This window comes from Sphaeramia orbicularis, chromosome 15 (genome assembly GCF_902148855.1).
Source record: "Sphaeramia orbicularis chromosome 15, fSphaOr1.1, whole genome shotgun sequence".
NCBI lineage: Eukaryota > Metazoa > Chordata > Actinopteri > Kurtiformes > Apogonidae > Sphaeramia > Sphaeramia orbicularis.
In genome coordinates, this window is record NC_043971.1 from 52,982,685 (window position 1) to 53,004,703 (window position 22,019).

The window sequence follows — 22,019 nt, forward strand, 5'->3', positions numbered from 1 at the left end:
AAGGAACAGAAAATAACATTGCACATCAAAATCAAATTGCATGTCCAAAAGCAGTAGGAGGAACCAAGGTTATTATCGTTAATGGAAACTAACGAAATGACGAAAACTAGGATTGTAAAAAACATTTTCGTTAACTGAAATAAATAAAAACTATAATTAAAAGAAAAAAATGATAACTAACTGAAACTGTATTGTGTGCTTACAAAACTAACTAAAACATATAAATATTATGGATGAAATTCCCTTAGTTTTTGTCTTTGTCAATGTCAGATTGATATGAAATCGATTTATTTCCCTCAAGCAATTTTAGCTGTTGTCACCATATGATATTTAACGGTCCGTCACTTTTCGTCACTTGTCGTTTAGAGTCGTCTTCTCGTCCCCACCCTACCTGGAAACATGGAGACTAAAGTTTATTATTTTATATATTATTATAATTTTGAATATACAAGAGACCAGCTGTAGAATAACTGTCCACTGTAGTGACCGGTATGCATGAAAGGTTAAACTTATTTAATCCTACACCTCAAGTGCTTTTACATCTTTATCACTAACTTAATACAACAATCAAACAATACTTTTTTCCTAAATTTAGCATTCAACCACAACAAATAAACAATGCAGTAAGTGAATTATACACAACGATGTGTTCATGTCAGTAGGGGTGTGTATTGGTAAGAATCTGGCGATACAATACAAATCACAATATTAGGACCACGATACGATATATTGCGATATATCACAAGAGTGTTAACAAGGCAATATTTTTTGTTTGTTTTGTTTCTTCTTCCAAGATATTATTTCCTGGAAAAAAATTTAACAATACCAGAATTATGCACAAATACTAAACACATTTTTATTTGATCAGAACAGGATTTAATATATCACAAAACTTTCCTCTGTAAAAATGAAATTTTGTTATAAATGCTAATAATAAATAAATACATAAAATGATATTTACAGACATTACAGTTTCAGATCCTGCTCAAATGTTCATATTCTATTAGTTGCGAAATGAATGTATAGTGTTCAGTCACTGAATCATCCAACGTCATAACATGATTTTTGTGCGATCCCAACAAAGGAATTAACATCTGCCTCTTTCAGACAGTAAAAAGTACTTTTAGGACAATTGAAATTACCATTATTTAACAAAAGAAGAGTTATCCATAAAAAGAAAAAAAAAACTACATGCATGACCTGCAATATCATAAAACTACCTTTTAGTATACGAACAACAGAGCAAAATACCCATTTAAATAAACACCTAAAAATATCGATATAGTACTTTTTAATATCGATACAGTATCATGAAATAAAATATCACGATATATTGCGGAAACCGATATTTTCTTACACCCCTACATAGCAGTACAGTCATACAGACTCAACAATTCAACAGTTTTCTTCAATGATTACAGCATTTTTATCAATACAACATTATCCATAAACAAACAGCCCTCATTGTCATTATTTTTACCTCCACCAAGCAGGTTATGTTTTTGCCAACGTTGGTCTGTCTGTCTGTGTCTGTCTGTCTGTCTGTGTGTGTCTGTGTGTGTGTGTGTGTGTCTGTCTGTGTCTGTCTGTGTGTGTGTGTGTGTCTGTCTGTCTGTCTGTCTGTCTGTCTGTGTGTGTGTGTGTGTCTGTGTGTGTCTGTGTCTGTCTGTCTGTCTGTCTGTGTCTGTCTGTCTGTGTGTGTCTGTGTGTGTGTGTGTGTGTCTGTCTGTGTCTGTCTGTCTGTGTGTGTGTGTGTGTCTGTCTGTGTCTGTCTGTGTCTGTCTGTCTGTCTGTCTGTGTCTGTCTGTCTGTCTGTCTGTCTGTCTGTGTCTGTCTGTCTGTCTGTGTCTGTCTGTCTGTCTGTCTGTGTCTGTCTGTGTCTGTCTGTCTGTCTGTCTGTGTGTGTCTGTCTGTGTGTGTGTGTGTGTCTGTGTGTGTGTGTGTGTGTGTGTGTCTGTCTGTGTCTGTCTGTCTGTGTCTGTCTGTCTGTCTGTCTGTGTCTGTCTGTGTCTGTCTGTCTGTCTGTGTGTGTCTGTCTGTGTCTGTCTGTGTGTGTCTGTGTGTGTCTGTGTGTGTGTGTGTCTGTCTGTGTCTGTCTGTCTGTGTGTGTGTGTGTGTCTGTCTGTGTCTGTCTGTGTCTGTCTGTCTGTCTGTCTGTGTCTGTCTGTGTCTGTCTGTCTGTCTGTCTGTGTGTGTCTGTCTGTGTCTGTCTGTCTGTGTCTGTGTCTGTGTGTGTGTGTGTGTGTGTCTGTCTGTCTGTCTGTCTGTCTGTCTGTGTGTGTGTGTGTGTGTGTGTCTGTCTGTCTGTCTGTCTGTCTGTCTGTGTGTGTGTGTGTCTGTCTGTCTGTGTGCAAGAGAACTCAAAAAGTGATGGACGGATTTGGATGAAAATTTCAGGAAATGTTGAGATTTTTTTTATTTTTTATTTTTTTATTTATTTTATTTTTTAAATTTTAATCATCATTATTAAATACTGTACCTCTCAGGAATCAATTCTTTATATCTTTTTTTAAACTGAATTATGTTTGATATTTGTTTTATCTCCACACACAATTTCTTCATAATTTTACTCCTCAGATGGTGAAACAGAAACTTTTTACATAAACATCCTGCAGACTAAAGGATCAGTGTACTGACCAACTCTAGAATTGCCAGATTTTCAAAATTCTAATACATTAGATGCGCTGCTTCAGCTTCTCCACTGTACAGAAAGCAGATGAACGTAACGTTGTGTCTTTTTTTGAGGCTTTCCTGGGTTTTCGAAATTAAAAACATTACTGTGAGTGCGGTGTATAACTCTCTAGCCGTGAACCTCGGAGTTGCTCTGTACGCGACACGCATCAGTAAACAGAGGGTCTGGAATCCAACTTTTCTGCTTGTGGTCTTTACTTAAAACTTAGATTGATACAAACAAAAGATGAATTTCTAAATTAAATAACATGATGGTCAAAAGACTGTGATGCTCCTGGGTTCCAGGCTTCCGGTTCTGCTTTTGTTTCTTTACGTTTTATAATCTTAGCAGCCAATAGGATTGCATCACACCATGATGTCAAGACTTATGGTATTATTACTTGATATTCATAAAATACACATAAATTATTAATAAGAAATCAAGTATAAATATGAATATGGATTTTTAACTGAAGCACAAAAAATGACTAACAATTACTACTATAGACAGAAGCTCATCACATCAAAAAGTCACAGCTGAAAAGTTTATATATATAGTCGAATTCAAGCGATTTATGTTGAAAACTAGAAAACTGAGCTTGTTCTCAGTTCTGAATCAGCTCATGAATCTTTTCTGCAAACTCCCATTTGATTTAACGATTACCAACAATAAACCAGTCATTAGTTGCTGCCCTGGTCTGAACCCCTGAGCAGCTGCATTTGTTGGCTGTTTATGGCCACAGTTTACTTGTTTATTTATCTGTGTTCACAGTAAAGCTTGGATTAGCTCGGGATGATTCCAGGACTCATGTTATTTGCACCGGCTGAGCCTTCCTGTACTTGCACGGAGCAGGTTTTTGTTTTATCCTCTTGCACTTTCACTCTGAGCTTCATTAAAAAGGTTTTGTTGACCTCACATTACAGCTGCACAATACTGGCATGAATCAGACTTTTTTTTTTTTTTCGTCTGTTTGGATGGATTCAGATTTGGCTTGGTGCTCTGTGGTTTCATGAAATGATAAAACAAATAAGTCTCATGTTGAACTGTCGATGAAGAACCTGTTGTTTTGATCAGTGTAATCTCCTGTAGATGAAATGATTACATTGAACCGTTTGTCTCCCAGTTACAGGATGTGGTTGGGTCTGATTTGGTTCGATTGATAAATGGGTCAAGAGGTTTTTTTTTTTTTATACTTTGTTTTCATTTGTTTTATCAACAAACAGACAATACAACACACAGACCTGGGGTCACTGGTTGAACACAAAATATTTAAATCACAGACAGCAGTAACTGAGCATTGTTTTGTTTATAATCCAGCCATTTTCTCCAGTGCTTCAGGAAGATACTGTATGTTCCTTGTAGGGATGTAACGATTACCGGTGTACTGATAAACAGCAGTAAAATTCTCGATGGTTAGTATTACCGTTTAAATTGTAATTATCATGATAACCATGTTTGATTACTGCACTTTCAACACAAACTTGATATGGAAAATGGACAAACAATGGCAATAAGGTGCTATCTTTAATGCACACTTGTATGTTTGATGTTTACATGTGGATATGGATTTTGGATTTGTTTTATTTGTAATGACTCGTATGTGAACTGTTTACTGCAATAGCTGTAATGGCAACATACCTGATGGAAGCAGATGTTTGAAGAAAGGGGCAGGTATTATACGTTTTCTTCATCCTGCCCTTTTCCAATCATTTAGATTGGAATGAATAAATAAATGAAAATGTTAATATTTGAATGTTTCTGCCTGCAGAAAGTACATCATGCCTATTATTTTATTTGTTTTTGTTTTTGTTTTTTTTTTCAAAATACAACTTGGTTAAATTATTTCAGTGTGTGTATAAGTACTTTTGGAACATTTCCAGCACATTTCAACAATACCGTGATAATAATGATAACCGTGATAATTTCGGTCACAATAACCGTGATAGGAAATTTTCACATCGTTACATCCCTAGTTCCTTGAGTTGTAGGTAGTAAATCAGTCTTTCCATGGAGTAGATTTCCTCTATTATAGCCACTGCTTCTCACGGGGTGCATCCATTTTGAGCCAGTTCCTTGTAATGGCCTTTTTGGAAGCGATTATAAGAATTTTAAAGAGGTATTTGTCTTCTTTCTCTAATACATTTCCAGGTCGCAGTCCCAGCAAAAAGGAATTTGGGGTCCTTAGGAATCGGATCAAGAGTTATTTAATTAAATTTTCTGTGTGTACAGAGTCACATGAGAGGAGCTCCACCAATCAGATGGCTGCCTTTCAGAACGTCTCCATTGTCCTGAGATTAAAACGTAGAACAACTTCTGTGTTTTAGATGAAGTGTGGACAATGCACACTGTAAAAAAAAAATCTGTGATTTAACAGAATTTTTACTGTTTATTTTACAGATTTTTCCTGTATTTTTAAGATACAGGAAAATATCAATGAAATGACAAAAACAGACTGTGATTTTACATGTCAAATGTAAAATAACATGGAAAAACTATAACTGAATAACCATAAAATTTCCATTTTTTAAAAGATTTATTACTTTTTTCACAGAAAAATACAGTTAAAATACATTTGCAAATGTATCGTAATTTCACAAATATTTCTTTTCTATTTATGAGATTAAACTGTTAATTTAATGTTTAATACTGTGAAAAAAATAATGAAACGAGATTAAATTACTGACAATTAACCGTAAAAGAAGTATTTGTTCTGTCAGTTGAACCAGACTTGTTTGTTAATTGACAAATATCTTGTGTAATTACAGGAGGTTTCACAACAGAATGTTGAATAAATGTATTTTTGTGAATGTATAACATGTATAAGCACTGATAAACTGTCCAAATACAGTTTTTATCAGTGGATTGGACAACTGAGTCTCATTGAAAATTATGTATAGATATATATATATGTGTGTGTGTGTAATTTGATTGTTTTAATACATGTAAATATTCTTTATTAAACATTAAAAAGTCAAAAAATATGCAAAATCTCATGTAAAATTAGGGCAAAAAACTGTATTTTAATTATGGAAAATTACCGTATTTTTATGAGATGGTTTTCCGCTATTTAACAGTATTTTTTTGGGACCCTTGCTGCTGGAATAATACGGTTTTTTACGTGTTTTTTTTTTTTTTTTTGTTACACTTTGAATAGTTTCATCAAGTCCAACCTAAGAAGGTACTGGATTGGATTCCAGCACCATGTGGGCCTTTATGTGTAGAGTTTACGTGTTCTCCTTATGTCTGTGTGGGCTCTGTCGTCCTCCCACCGTCCAAAGGCATCCATCTGAATAGGTCAAACCCTCACATGTAAGAAGCTCTTCATAAAATGGATCGATGGATCATGGTCACCTAGGGATGTAACCATATGAAAATTTCAAATCACGGTTATTGTGACCAAAATTATCACGGTTATCATTATTATCAAGGTATTATTGAAATTGTGCTCAAAATGTTCGAAAAGTACTAATACACACACTGAAATAATTTTGTAAATTGATGATAAATTTTGAATGCCTTAAGTTGTTTTCCGGTTTTTATTTAATTCAATTTAATTTTGTTTACAGTAGCGGAAAATGTTTTAAGAGGGCAAGGTGATTTATGGCCAGCATTGCAGATGTAGCTGCATTTTTCCCAATATAAGTAAAGTTGGAATGGAAACAATGCACTTCTTTTTTAATTGTCTGCATCAGTCAATGTGGCAACAAGTAGAGTGAAGAAAATCATTAAATATTTAAATATCGCAAGTCATATCGTTATCACAATATTCAATAATGTTATCACATATGACATTTCTTTCTAATATCATGCAGCCCTACTATTGGGCATCTGAGCAGAAATAACATCATGCAGCCCCTCACATGATTTTACAAATGACACAAACAAGATACTGGAGGAAATGACAGAACATATCAGCCTTAGTTTATGCAGACTACGAATCTGAAATCCTCCAACTAAAATATTAACCCTTTAAGTGCCAAAGTCGCAATATCGCAACAAGCAACAAAACTGAATGAGCTTTTGAAATCTTGATATCCAAATTGAATGTTAAAAAAAAAAAAAACTCTGGTGCCTAAATGGTTAAATACTATTACAAATGAGTGAGGAACCCACAGTGTTTGTCATGGCTCAACTGTTTGGGCTTATTCCACATCTGAGCAGCTGCTGAGGGATCCTGATGACTTCCTGTCTGTAACACCACTGACCTGGTCTGGGCCTGTGGAGGATTCTTAAATATCCTGTGGATTCATACTCAGAGCCCAAGTCTTCAATTAAATCTGACTAGAACGTTGAAAGGGTCTCACATCCTTCCTCCTCTCTTCACCCTCCATTTTTGTCCGTCTGACTGTTGACGTGATTGAATGACACATCTGACATTAATTGCGTGTTGACATGCTTGTCGCTGTTTTCTTCTAAACATTATCTCATGACAAACACCTTGCGGCATCGTGCTCTACTTCATGTTTGTGACAGCGCTCGTCGACCAGCGACGGCCTTTGACTTATTGGAAATTCAATGTGACACGCAGCGGGGGCTGAACCCCCAAGCCCCATCCAATGACCCGTTAATGGGTTCCAGAAATACTGAGCCAACCAGGGAACCCAAAGGCAGACGAGTCAGACCCCAGCAGCAGAGCAAAACCAGCACTGACACTAACACTGACACTGACACTGACACCAAAACCAGCGCTAACACCAAAACCAGCACTGACACTAACACCAACACTGACACCAAAACCAGCGCTAACACCAAAACCAGCACTGACACTGACACCAAAACCAGCGCTAACACCAAAACCAGCGCTGACACTAACACCAACACTAACACTGACACCAAAACCAGCGCTAACACCAAAACCAGCACCGACACTAACACCAACACTGACACTGACACCAAAACCAGCGCTAACACCAAAACCAGCACTGACACTAACACCAACACTGACACTGACACCAAAACCAGCGCTAACACCAAAACCAGCACTGACACTAACACTGACACTGACACCAAAACCAGCGCTAACACCAAAACCAGCGCTAACACCAAAACCAGCGCTAACACCAACATGTGACACCAAAACCAACACTAACAGTGACACCAACACTAATACAACACCAGCACTGACCCTAACACTAACACTGACACCAAAACCAGCGCTAACACCAAAACCAGCACTGACACTAACACCAACACCAACACTGACACCAAAACCAACACTGACACCAAAACCAGCACAGACACTAACACCAACACTGACACCGACACCAAAACCAGCAAAGACACTTACACCAACACTAACACTAACGCTGACACCAACACTAACACCAAAACCAGCCCTGACACTAACACCAACACTGACACTGACACCAAAACCAACACTAACACCAAAACCAGCCCTGACACTAACACCAACACTGACACTGACACCAAAACCAACACTAACACCAAAACCAGCACTGACACTAACACCAAAACCAACATTAACACTGACACTAACACCAACACTGACACTAACACTGACACCAAAACCAACCCTAACAGTGACACCAACACTAATACAACACCAGCACTGACACTACCACTAACACTGACACTAACACTGACACCTAAACTGACACTGACACTAACATTGACACCAACACCATCACAACACTAACACAGACACTAACACTGACACTAACACTGACACTAAGGCCAAAGACACACCAACCCAACTGCAGATCTTCACCAGTAATGGTAGCTCGATTATCAGTCGGCTCCTAGTCTCCTTGACTAGGGCTGGGTAAAAAAATCGGTTTGATTGATTTTGAATCGATTTCTTTTTAATTTTGCGTAATCGATTAATGGTGGATGAAATCGATTTTTCAGAGCAGGACTGCGACTAAATGACCCGGACACCACCGACGCGGAAGTGCGGCCGGGTCCGTCTCGCAAGCGCCTCTCACGGAGATGGGGCGTCTTGGTTGTGCTTGTGATGGTTCTGGTGCGGGAGGAACGCGTAGGAATGGTGTGAAAACCCCTCTGTGGAAGGTCCTCCAGGCCTCAAACTGGAACCCGCAGTGTGGAGGAACTGGCTGGCGGAGGCGGGTCGCATAAGCCAGTCATTCTAGGAATATTAACTTTGATCACCTGTGGCTGAGGGCGGAGTTAGAGGAATGGTAAAGCGGAAATCATGAAGCTCCGCCCACCCTCCCCCTCCAGTGAGTTTCTTGTACCAAGGGCCCAACATGAGTCTGTTTTAGGGGGGTTAAAGCTGGTGTCAGTGCCCCAGGGTGACAGTAATGTCCCTAAGGCTGGAAGCAGCAGGTATAAAACAGAATAAAGATGATGCAGAAGTCCGTTCTGAGCCACTGGAGAAACATGGACATGTTTGTGTTCATTATTTCAGAGCAGATTCATCTGTTTACTGCTGAAATGTCAGATTTATTTCCTTTCTAATATCAATATTGATTCTGTGTTGCATGGCTGCAGTAGTCAAATAATTAAGTTACAACTCAGAATTGTACTTTGGTATCACTAAATGAATCTGAATCAATCAATTAATACTGAATCAAATCGCAATTAATCGATTCAGAACCTTATGAATTGAAATCGAATTGATTAAGGAAATTTGCCATGATACCCAGGCCTATCCCTGACAGTCAAAAAAGTGTGAAGAACACACCAAATCCACTACCGACTTCAGCATACGTTCTGCACCTGCATGAAACGAAAAACCGAAAAGTGACAGAACATCTCTCTGGACTGAAACACAGAGCTCACAGTCGTCAGTCATTGTTGTCAGCAGAGAGGGTTGAGTAGTCCAGAAGGGCTGTTGATGTTGTACTTGTTGAATGGATGGTTAGTAATAAGAAGATACTGGTGTTGTCAGCTGTCAGCTTCTTCTCGTGGAAGAAGAAAGATGTCACAGATGAAAACTGAGGAGAAATCGCACTATGCTAACAATGCTAACAGTGTTCACTTCATGGAATGAATGAAGTCCATAGTCAACACTGACTGGCACTCATTCAGATCCAATATGAGCAGTGAACGGACTATTGTAGAAGACAGTAATAGTGTGAAGTACCTTGGCAGAGCTGTAGTCACTTGGAAACTTCTTCACTGATTCACTAGTCCAGGCCTATCCCTCCACCAATCAGATTGGTCCGACTGAACGACTGGTAGTGGACGATTACACATGTTGAATCGGCTGAAAAGACTGGAGACGGCATTAACGGCGGCCAATCACACAGAGCACACCAAACAGACTCATGTCACTGACCTCACCAGACTGACGACGACGTCCGACTGCCAAAAATGGGGTTGGCGTGTCTTCACCTTTACACCAACACTAACACCAACGGTCCATCCGTCTATCGGTTAATCAATTAATCTGTGAATTTGGAAATAAATGTTCAATTCAAGCTTCTTTTATCCATTTCTCAACGAATTATGAGTGTGAATTTTGCACAGGTACTTCTTTTATAATGAATAATTATTATTAACTTACACTATAAATAGTATACATAATAGTTTTTTTAAAAAGTTGTGGAATCAACTTTTTCCCAAACAAATAATGTTTCATTTTTAAAGATTATTAGAAGATTATAACAGAAAATTGTTTATCGCTGCATCAGATACCTTCAGAGCTGAAACTGTTGACCTGTTTAGTTATTCAGATTTCTTAGAAACTCTTTTTAACAGGAAGGTTTCATTGCAGATGTGTGAAACTTCTAATGATGTTATTTTGCTCATTGTTTTTTGCTCACAAAGCCAGAGAACCATAAAATATTTTATTGAAGCTGAGACACGATTTTCATCATCATTTTCATTGCATATAAAATGTCAAATTTTGTATTAAAGGACAATATGAGTTAATTAGAGTTTAATTAAGTTTGAGTAAGATCAAACAAAGATGGTAGAAACCAAAAAATAACATCTAATTCAGAAATAATGCGAGACTAAATTAACAGAAATGAACAAAAGAAAAGTTGAGGTTCACGATCTGAGATGTGAAACATGGAAACAAGATGTGATGATGAAATGATGATCTTTGTTTTTTAAGTGATTTTTCAGACCTTGTAAACATGCTGCACATGATCCTTAGTGTTTCTTAGATGTTCAACAGGTAGAATTAATGGCTCAATGAAAAATAAGCTACTAGTGACATATAATGCATATGTAATGCACATACATTCAAGTACTTAAGGAGTTTGTAACGTCTATGAATGTTTCCCATGTCATTTTTATGAGAAAGTCAAGGACAAGCTCTGTACTGTACCTTATAGGTGACCCAGAAGAAACGATCAAATTCCATATTTTCATGGTATTTTCCAGTGTTGAATGTCAGTGTCTTCACCAGCTCTGTGGTCTGTAGTTTGAGTTTTCTGTTACCGTTCAGAACAACATAGTGATGAATGTTTTCTAGGTGTCAGGATTCTTCAGACTTCAACCTATAGAACATGTGTAGAATTGTGCAGGTGATCCCATGTTCTGATGCCTGTTCTACTGTTTCTTTGTCCAGTTTGTGTGGAATCATCCCAGGTCTGAGCAGCATCCTCCTGCCTCGAATGAACCCCTTCGTCCTCATCAACATGGCAGGAGCGCTGTCTCTGTGCATCACCTACATGCTCATAGAGATCAAGTAAGGACCTGTTTCTGCATATGCATTCGTATATGTGTTTGTGAATCTATATGTGTATGTACACGTATATGTTACTGTACATGTATACACATATGTATATGTATGTTTCTGTACACACACACACACACACACACACACACACATATATATACATATACAGTACTTAAGAACAAACCACGACGTTCGTGGATCAGGAGGTCTTTTCCAGGACCCACATGTTCCTGCGGTGGCCGCAAGTAGAACACATTACGGTGTTATTAGGGGTCCCTTATGACATTCACATGAACGGATGCACAGACAGAGATTCACACAGCGCTCTTAAGGTGGACGTAAGGTGTTTATAGGCAGTAGTGTGACATTTGTATGCCATTCGTGGCATTCTTTGAGGGATCGAATACAAATTTTCAAGACGGAGTGAATGACTGGACTCAAACATACAGTGCAGAAGGAAATAAAATGTTTTATTAATAGAAAAATAAACTTGAAACAAATCTGCAGAGATAATGCACAGTCCACCGGGACGAGGATCAGGGTGATGGATGTGAGTGTCAGACAGTTAGTGTTTTTAACTTTCACTTCTCTATTATTCTTGTGTGTATTTGTTTTATTCTTATACCTTCTACTTCAAATGTCTTCATCTGATGTCTTATTAACACTCCTAATTTCTAACAGTACAGGTCAGTTTTCATGCAGTAATGTGTGATTTCAGCACCATGGACAGTGCACGATCCCAAACACAGAAAACGCACATTCACAAAAGGCTTAATGTAAAAATAGGTTAACATAGTTTAATGTTTGAAAAGGGCATCAATAATCACCAAATTATGTGTGGACATCTCTAATGCTGGGATACACTACAGTGCCTCCGTGACCGTCTGGAGGATGAAGTGGTTCAGAAAATAAATGAATGAATGAAATGATGAATGAACAGTACTCTAAGATGAAACTATGTTAAGTTTATGTGCAAAGGTGAAAGTGGACATGACTACAGATGTCCACACAAACTTTGGTGCTGATTGATCACTTGTGTTTTTACCTCCGCCAAGGAGGTTATGTTTTTGCCGGCGTTGGTCTGTCTGTCTGTCTGTGTGCAAGATAACTCAAAAAGTTATGGACGGATTTGGATGAAAATTTCAGGAAATGTTGATAATGGCACAAAGAGCAAATGATTAAATTTTAGTGGTGATCGGGGGCGGGGGGGTGGGGCACTGATCTGCCTTGGCGGAGGTCTGCGCTCTCCGAGTGCTTTTCTAGTTTATTAGGTGCTTTAGAATGTCCCTCTTCCTCTGCTGCTGTCGGACTGAAACAGCATAATATCTTCCTACCATCGACTTGTGAGCGCGGTGAGTTTCACGTAGGGCTGACGTGCATTGACTTTACGATAAAATAAATCAAGAAGTGGCTGTATAGTTTGACTTTGAGTTAGTACGACTCAAAATCATGTCATTTTCTCACGGCAACCTCAAGATGCTCTTGCGTTTTGAACGGCGGCCGTACCAACTTTGTAAGATGGCCGTAAGAAACTACTGCTCCCTCTACGAATGTCTGCAAACTCCAGAACTTGTACGAACTGTGAGATTCGTACAAACCCACCGTTTGTACGAAGCTTTGTGACTGAGGCTTAAAGAAGCATCAGTAATAACCTCATTAACTTGGAATATTATTTAGGAAAATAGCAACATTTTACTCGCCAAAAATTCTGATTATTTGTACACAAATCCATCCTCTTTTCTTTCCTCAAAAAGAGTTCAACTCCTCTGTTGTGCAGATTATCCCTGTGGGTACCTGGGGTACCGGGTACTGGGGGTACCGGTCGTAGTTAGTGCAGTGAAAGTGACAGACGTATCCTTTTCCTGGTTGTGACCAGCTTGCTAACTTTGGAATTGTCCAACCTTTCTTAACGATGTCCAGCTTTTCTGGAAAAGTCCATCTTGAAAATGGCTTTGACAATAAATCTGCATCCAAATCCATTTCTTCTCCTCCTTCAGCCGTTGTGTTTTGACTAAACAGCTGTTAAACCAACACAACTATATTTCTGTTCGTGTAGCTCGTTACAGATGCAGTTTGCTAGCTTTGGCTAGTCCACTCTCTGACTATCCAATCACAGGGAGTGAATACGCTGACGTTACCGTACGCCTGCTAGAGGGCTTTGGTGTTGCCAACTCAAAATTTGATTGGTTGAAGAAACCGTTTCATCGACACTTCTGTTTTGTTAGAGGGCCTGCAGAACTGACTGTGAAGGCCTCCAGACAGACTTCTGTGACTTTGACCCTGCCTGGTAACAAATGATGGCTGAAATGTGATTGGTTAAATGTTTTAATATGAAAATACACGTGTGGAAGCAGCACAACCAGAGAGAAAAGCTATGAAAGGAAGCAGACAGACCATTTGGAATTTTTTTATAAATATTCATGGTCAAAATATAATTACCATCAGTCTGTGATTCAGATATTTTTTTAGGCTGTGATGGCCCACCACTGCTAAAAGCCTAATATTGTATTTTAATGGATGATAAATTAATAGTTATGTAATAATTAATGAATACTTTAACATGAACACATTATTACATTATTGCCAGACACATTAGTTAACTGTTAACTATTATTTACCTATTTACCATAAAATAAATGAATATTTATTAACAAAATATAATAAAACAGAATTATCATTTATTTTAAAGAGACTGATCAGTAGTTGATTAATTTAAGTCATTTTAGATCTAATAACAATTATTTTTATACAAGTACTTTTAATTAAAAACCACAGAATCCTTTTGAGAGTTAGAGAAATGAATGTTGTTAAAAAAAGAACTATAAAACTATCCAACCAGACAAATGTGTTTGTATACGTTACAGAACAGGTCAGCGCTGTCAGACTGAACTTCTCCAAATACATTTTGGAAGGTTCTGGAACTGAACAGCTGTTTCCGTGTGCTTTAAGGGCTGAATATGAGACATGTATTTATACTCCGTGTGCATGTAGTTCTTGGATAATTAACACGTCACATGAATACTTCAGAAACACACTGGTACTGATGTGTTAGATGACAGGAACAGGCTTTGGCTTTGTGTTCCTCTTCACGGTTTTACACACAGTTTTATTTTTGTGCCTTTGCTGTGTTTGTTGTGTGTTTCTTCAGTAATTATAATGCGGTGGACACGGCGTCAGCGGTCGCCATCGCCCTCATGACGTTCGGAACCATGTACCCCATGAGTGTTTACAGTGGGAAAGTACTGCTGCAGGTCAGACGTTCTATCTACAGCTTCACATGACAACACTTACCATGATATTTATGTTTGATGATTCTAACTGTCTGTGCGTGTCATCCTCAGACCACGCCTTCTCACATCATCGGCCAATTGGACAAACTGCTCAGAGAGGTAAGAAAAATGACACCTGTGATTTTAATCAAGAAAAAACTGCCGTCAAACCATCAAATTAGAGGCGCGCGTCAGATTTTTTTGTCCCGAACTAGTTTGAGTTGAATATCTAAGGATGGTTTCTTATTGGCCAGTGTCCTCTGTTTGTGTCCAATCAGGTGTCGACTCTAGACGGAGTCCTAGAGGTCCGGAACGAACACTTCTGGACCGTCGGCTTTGGATCCCTGGTACGTAGACCTTCGACATGTTGGACCAGGACCTGACCTGGGTTGTCCTGATGTTCCCCATCTCATCATTCATTCATCAGAGCATCGATCTGTTCATCCACAGGAAATGATGGAACAGATCAGTCACACAGTTTTTGGGTTAACAACACCAACCCTAACATACTGTTCAACCCAGCCCATGAACCTCCTCAAAACAAGCATCTATACCAAATGTTGAACTATTTAAGAGTAGGGCTATGTATCGGCAAGAATCTGGTGATACGATACAAATCACAATACTAGGATCACGATACGATATATCACTATATATCGCAATACTGTTAAAAAGGCAATTTTTTATTGGTTTTGTTTCTTTTTCTTTTTTAAAATATTATTTCCTAGACAAATTGAATTACATCAAAAATCTGCACAAATACTAAACACATTTTTATTTGATCAGAACAGGACCTAATGCTATATCACAAAATGTTCCTGTGTTAAAACTGAAATTCTGTTTTACAGACATTACCGTTTCAGATCCTGTTCAAATGTTCAGATTCTATTAATTCAGAACTAACATCATAGCATTATTTTTGTGCAATCCCAACAAAGGAACTAACATTATTTAATAAGAGTGTTAAATGATAATAAATAAAATACAAACAAAAAAGAAAAACAAAAAAACAAAAATGAACCTCCACAATATCTGCATTTGGGTAAATACCTAAAAATATCGATTCAGTACTGTTTAATATCGATACAGTATTGTGAAATGAAATATCACTATATATTGCAGAACCGATATTTTCTTACAACCCTATAGGAGTATCGTAGTGACTAATATAATACATGGGTGGGTAATCTCTCATTAATATTCCATAGTGTACTATTTAGGTTCTGCTATCAGACAATGTCTGTCTTATTTTCACCATAAAAAACTGGCAAAAAGAAATAAAAGTCATAAAAACTTCACAGCCATGATGATTCAAATGTATACTATAAACTCTATATCAGATTTGGTCAAATTTGGTCTGAACAGGTTAAAAAGTTGTACAATAATTTGTAGAACGTGGACAAAGTAGATGTAGATGTTCCTTTTTGTACATGTTGAGTAACCTTAGACTTTAAAATCACCATAAAAATCATTTTATTTCATGTAATTTAGGGCAGGGGTTCCCAAAGTGGGGGTTGCAACACTCCAGGGGGCCATGAGATGATTTTCAGAAATCTCTTGTTGTGATCCCTGAGGTGGTTACGACTGATTAAGAGCAGTGCTGTTGAACCTGTACTTTGAAGGAAGGATGTTGATATTATGAGTTTCAAGGAAGTGCTTTTACTTTGAAAGGGTAAAGATTTCATTAATATGACATGAACAACAGCTTAACACCGACAAACAGGTATGGCATCCTTGGGCCTACAGGTTTGACTAATGGTGTCACATTAATAAAAATGGACATAAAAAAGACCAATAAATGTAAAGTAGACACATTAACCTGAGTAAACATTAACATGACCCCCCCCCCCCAACCCCTTCACATAAAACAGAACACAATGAGTAAAATGTCAAGTACCCACAATGCAATGCAGCAAATATGCCACAGTATCATTGTGTGATTCCTGTGCGCACATTGTTACCTCCGCCAAGGAGGTTATGTTTTTGCCGGCATTGGTCTGTCTGTTTGTCTGTCTGTCTGTGTCTGTTTGTCTGTCTGTCTGTCTGTCTGTCTGTGTCTGTCTGTGTCTGTCTGTTTGTCTGTCTGTCTGTGTCTGTTTGTCTGTCTGTCTGTCTGTCTGTGTCTGGCTGTCTGTCTGTCTGTCTGTGTCTGTCTGTCTGTGTCTGGCTGTCTGTCTGGCTGTCTGTCTGTCTGTCTGTGTCTGTCTGTCTGTCTGTCTGTGTCTGTTTGTCTGTCTGTCTGTCTGTCTGTCTGTGTCTGTCTGTCTGTCTGTCTGTGTCTGGCTGTCTGTCTGTCTGGCTGGCTGTCTGTCTGTCTGTCTCTCTGTGTGCAAGATAACTCAAAAAGTTATGGACGGATTTGGATGAAAATTTCAGGAAATGTTGATACTGGCACAAGGAACAAATGTTTAAATTTTGGTGGTGATCAGGGTTGGGGGCACGGAGGCCCACTGATCTGCCTTGGCAGAAGTCTGCGCTCTCCGAGTGCCTCTAGTTTTTAATGTTTCAGTCATTTCGGGGCTAGTGGGTGTCGCCGGTCTCTGGCATCATTATTTTTGGGGTCGCGAGTTTAAAAGTTTGGGAACCCCTGATTTAGGGTGTTTTCACCACTGATAAATGTCAAAAACAGATCCCATTGGAGCAGAACCCTATGTAAGGGTTAAATAATTTACAGATTATTTTTTATTTTGAGCCAAATTTTGCATATTTACCTGAGAATGACTCTTCAGTAAGAGGCCATTGAACTTGTGTGCTCTATCATCAGTGTTAAATAATGAAAGTGAAACAAAAGCAGGTGTTAAAATATAGGGATGCACCGATACCACTTTTTCCAGACCGAGTACGTGTACTTACATTTGAGTACTTGCTGATATGAGTACCGATACGAGTATTTAATAATCCCATTCCAGTTGTTAGTTCCTTTTGTAAATGTGCTTTATTGTCGTTGTCATTAGTCTGACTGGAACAAAGTGCTGCTACTGACATTTAATGTATTGGAATGCGCGTTTGTCAATTAATCCACCAGGGGGCGACGCTCTGAATTAACCATACTGGACAAATACCATGAAGAGGAGGAAAGTTTAATGAGAAGAAGAAGAAAGTCAGTAATAACAAACATGGAGACGACAGAGGAAACACTAATGTGATACTAATGTTGCATTTTCTCTGGTAAGGTTTAAAAGCGAAGCTTCAGCAGGAAGAGAAAAGACAAATGAGCCACAAGTTTGGTTTTCACTTCCGCTGGTGGTGGTCCGCACCGCTCCGTACCTCCATAGTATTATCAGTAGGATGTAAACCGGTCCAGCCCTGGGTAGTTGTCCTAAATGTGTCAGTAGTTTTTTCTCTAACTCCCACAGTGGCTCTTTGAACAGATCCTCTACCTCCACAGTTCTGCTGGTATTCTCTGTCTGGGTACTCATCCTCCATCAGCTGGAAAACAGATGGAATGTACGCAGAGGACGGACAGAACGCTGCGTCTGTATCTGTCTGTGTCTGAACGCTACTGTCAGTCAGCCTTACTTTTATCACCCTCATTTATTTGGTTCAGTCTCCACACTCTTCACACTCACACACATTATTCCTCCTCCTCGTACCTGCTGCACTGAACTGGGAATGTCACACAGCTGTAAGTGGTATTGGTGCATTTGTATCAGATTACTTTTACAAGTACAAGTACACACACAGAGTATCGGAGCCGATGCCTAATACTGGTATTGGATTGGTGTATCCCTAGTTTGTACAAATGTTTCAAAGGCCAGCTGTGGACCTGACATTACCACTCTACTGATCTTACAGATGGATGAACCCATTCCTGAGAAAGCCAGGCAAACAAATATACTCTGAGCGCTTTAAGTGTCAATGTACAAACACAGACACCCATGGGAAAAAATCTGAACATTAAATTTTGCCTGTGAAACAAAAACCCAGTGATTAAAATCAAATTATACCCAATAAAGATTCCCTTTAAAAAAAAAAAAAAAAAAAAAAAAAAAAGCTTTAAGAGACCCAAAAACAAAGAACACAGAAAATTTTGGGATTCCCAAAAATTATGGCAGAACATGGATAATGCACATCCTGCCAAGTTGAATATGTGGAGTTGACATTGAATCTGGGGTTGAAGTTGAATATGTGGGTTTGAAGTTGAATCTCTGGGGTTGATTACTTGGGGTTGACAATGAATATATGGGGTTGATGTTGAGTATCTGGGATTGAAGTTGAATATGTGGGGTTGACATTCAATATCTGCATTTGTATCGGATTACTTTTATGAATGTGAATACGAGTACACACACTGAGTATCGGGGTTGATGCCCGATACTGGTATTGAATCGGTGCATCCCTATTAAAATACCAACAGCAGCTGAAGGCATGGTGTGTGTGTGTGTGTGTGTGTGTTACCATCCTCCACCTGCAGGGGGTGCAGCTCCATGTTTCCTGGAGCCTCTGTTGTTGTTGTTTTTATTTTTATTCATGCTATCGATGCGGCTGCTCCTGCCGCAGTTGTTGTTGGTGCAGTTACACAACTGTTGGTTGTGTTCCCACTGCTCACAGAGCATCTGTCCAAACCGATTTGACCCTCTGACTGCACCCACAGCCCACAGGCCAACACGAGGGAGAGAGAGAGCCAGTGTGGAGAAACGAGGACACCACAAGGAGCTGGGCTAAGATTTGGAAGAACAGAATTAATTAAAGGAAGTTGAAGGCTGAACGTGGAGGTTGGATCTGCAGAGTTAAAGGCTGTGCAGGTAGAGGAGCTTCAGTTTGAAAGGTGGACTGAGGGGCTTTATCCTGTCTGTAAAAGGACATTTAGAAACACATTTCCCATCACTGCTTGCCCTCCCATTTCTCTGTCCACATATGGTCACTTGCGGCTCCCAAAAAAACTAGATGAATGTGTCCAAATGCCAAATGTCTGGGTTACATTGAAATCGTCCTTTTTGCTTTAAATCCAAAACAATGGAAATGGAACAGAAGTATCCAAGTGTTGTCCACGATAAGTTGGAATTAGTACGATATGAAGTGACCCCAGAGATTCAACATCAACCCCACATGTTCAACATCAACCCCAGAGATTCAACATTAACCCCAGATATTCAACTTGACAGGATGTGCATTATTATGTTCTGCCATAATTTTTGGGAATCCCAGTATTTTCTGTCTTCTTTTTCTTTGTTTTTGGGTCTTAAAGCTTTTGGTTGTTTTTTTTTCTTTTTAAAAGGAATCCTCATTGGGTTCAATTTGATTTATTTATTTTGTAATAAATGTGTTTTTTGATTAAGCCCACTCTTTTTGTCCCTAAAAAAGTGAATCATTGGGTTTTTGTTTCACAGGCCACATTTAATGTTCAGATGTGTTTTTTTTCCCATGGGTGTCTGTGTTTGTACATTGACACTTAAAGCGCTCAGAGTATATTAGTTTGACTTTGGCTTTCTCAGGAATGGGTTCATCCATCTTTAAGCTCAGTAGAATGGTAAAGTCAGGTCCACAACCGGCCTTTGAAACATGTGTCTGTTAAACCCATCTGTCAGGAGACTCCATGGCTTTTAAACGGGTCAGTCCAAGGTTGCAGTCGGAACCTCTATGTTTGTCCAGTCTCTGAAATCCAGATGGATTCAAGATGAAGTTCACATTTCTTTCTTTCTTTTTTTTTTTTTTTTGAGATAACAGATCAAAACTTTATTCACATTATGCTTAGTGACATGGTTTCATGCTTTGGGAGTATTCTGCAACAAATGGGCTGTTACATTTAATAAACATATGGACTTTTCATTTTGAACATTGTTTATTTTTTTTCCAACCTTTGTTTATTTGGAGTTTTATAGAAAATGGGCAACACAAACACTGTATCATATGTGACACCAATTGAAAATAAATTGTTGCACAATCTCCATTTTTTTTACATGCAAACAAACCCAAGAACAAGAACAAGTACACCAACCTACTCGATTAACAACAACAAATAAAAAAACTAAACAAAAAAAAAAAAAAAAAAAAAGGTCTTGAAAGGTTCACATTTAGAACATTGATGCGTTACGTGTTACACAAGGTGCATTACCGAATAGAAAAAACAAAAAAAGAGGACCAGGCGGAAAAATTACCATAAAGGTCAATTTGGAAGAAAAGGGGTGATTTGTTTTCCTGACTAGTTGGAACAAAGGATTCCAGATTTGTCAAAATTTATCAGCAGAGGCATAAAGTATTATTCTAATTTTTTCCAATGTGAGGAAATACAGGACGTCTCTGAGCCAGTGAATAAAGGAAGGGGGCTGTGGTGATTTCCATTTCAGGACAACTACCCTTCTTGCAAAGAAGTTCACATTTCAGACTTCTCTGTACATGTACACACACACACACACACACACACACACACTCCTTCACTCCCCTTTTTGCCTCTCTCTCTCCAGGCTGGCTCCGCCCATGTTCGTATCCGCCGTGACGCCAACGAGCAGCTGGTTCTGGCCCACGTCACCAACCGCCTGCTGCCTCTGGTGTCCACGTTGACCGTCCAGATCTTCAAAGACGACTGGACCAGGCCTCTGCTGATGGGGGCACTCTCCTCCTCCTCCTCCTCCTCCTCCTCCCCGTCGGCCCCCCCCCTGGGCCCAGCTGACACCTACGCCCCCCTGTCCTCCTCCACCTCCTTGCCTCCCCTACTCCTGGACCCACTGACCTCCACCCCTTCCAAACTCAGCAGCCCCCCTCCAGAGTTTGCCTTCGACACCCCAGGCAGGAATGTGCAGGCGGTGGTGCTGCCTGCTCCTGGACCCCCCCACCACGGCCACCGGCCATACAGCGGCCTGGGACTGGCGTACGGAACCTCGCCCTACGTAGGGATGCTGGGTCAGGGGCTGGGGCGACCCCTGGGCATGCAGGGCGTGCAGGGGGGGGGGATCGGACTGGGCGCGCCCCCCTCTCAGAGCTACAGGACTGCGTTAGGAGGGTCAACGGCACCGCTGGGCTTCGGAACCACCAGCCCCCTGGGCCCGCAGCACCAGTACCGCCCATACAGACCCTGAATGGACTGGCAGGTCAGCTGGACACTGATGAACACATGAGACCAACAGACCAGAGGACATTTACTGGTATTTATTTGGGTGGGGGGGGACCCAGAGGTCAATTGTGGATGGATTTAAGATCTAGTTCTTTGTTGTTGTTTTTTTTTTTATTAGGATGTTGGGAGTCCGCCTCGGTACATACGAGTGAAACAATAAAAAGCAGTGTTGAACTGAAGCGAACATCATTCCATTTTAGAGGAAACAAATGCTGCGTTTCCACTATGTGGTACCGGCTCCACTCGGCCTTCTTGTGTTTCCATTACGAAAAAGGACCTGGAATCTGGTACCCGGTTCTAGTTTTTTGGTCTCACCTCCGCTGAGGTTCCAGGACTGGGGACCAGATACTAAAAGGTGACACTGTGTAAACACTGCAGACCACTGATTGGTCAGAGTCATCTCTGTGCCCCGCC

General features: G+C 39.6%; 1 protein-coding gene across 1 annotated transcript in view; it reads left to right on the top strand.

The window, feature by feature from the left end:
- Positions 1-21,784, top strand: part of LOC115433911 (zinc transporter 6-like) — a 76,702-nt gene extending 54,918 nt beyond the window's left edge. Inside the window, 5 exon segments of the mRNA XM_030155466.1 lie at positions 11,175-11,294; positions 14,434-14,536; positions 14,627-14,674; positions 14,833-14,901; positions 20,959-21,784. Of these exon segments, the coding sequence (XP_030011326.1) occupies positions 11,175-11,294; positions 14,434-14,536; positions 14,627-14,674; positions 14,833-14,901; positions 20,959-21,570 (952 nt within the window). The 3' untranslated portion in view covers positions 21,571-21,784.
- The last annotated feature ends 235 nt before the right edge of the window (positions 21,785-22,019 follow it).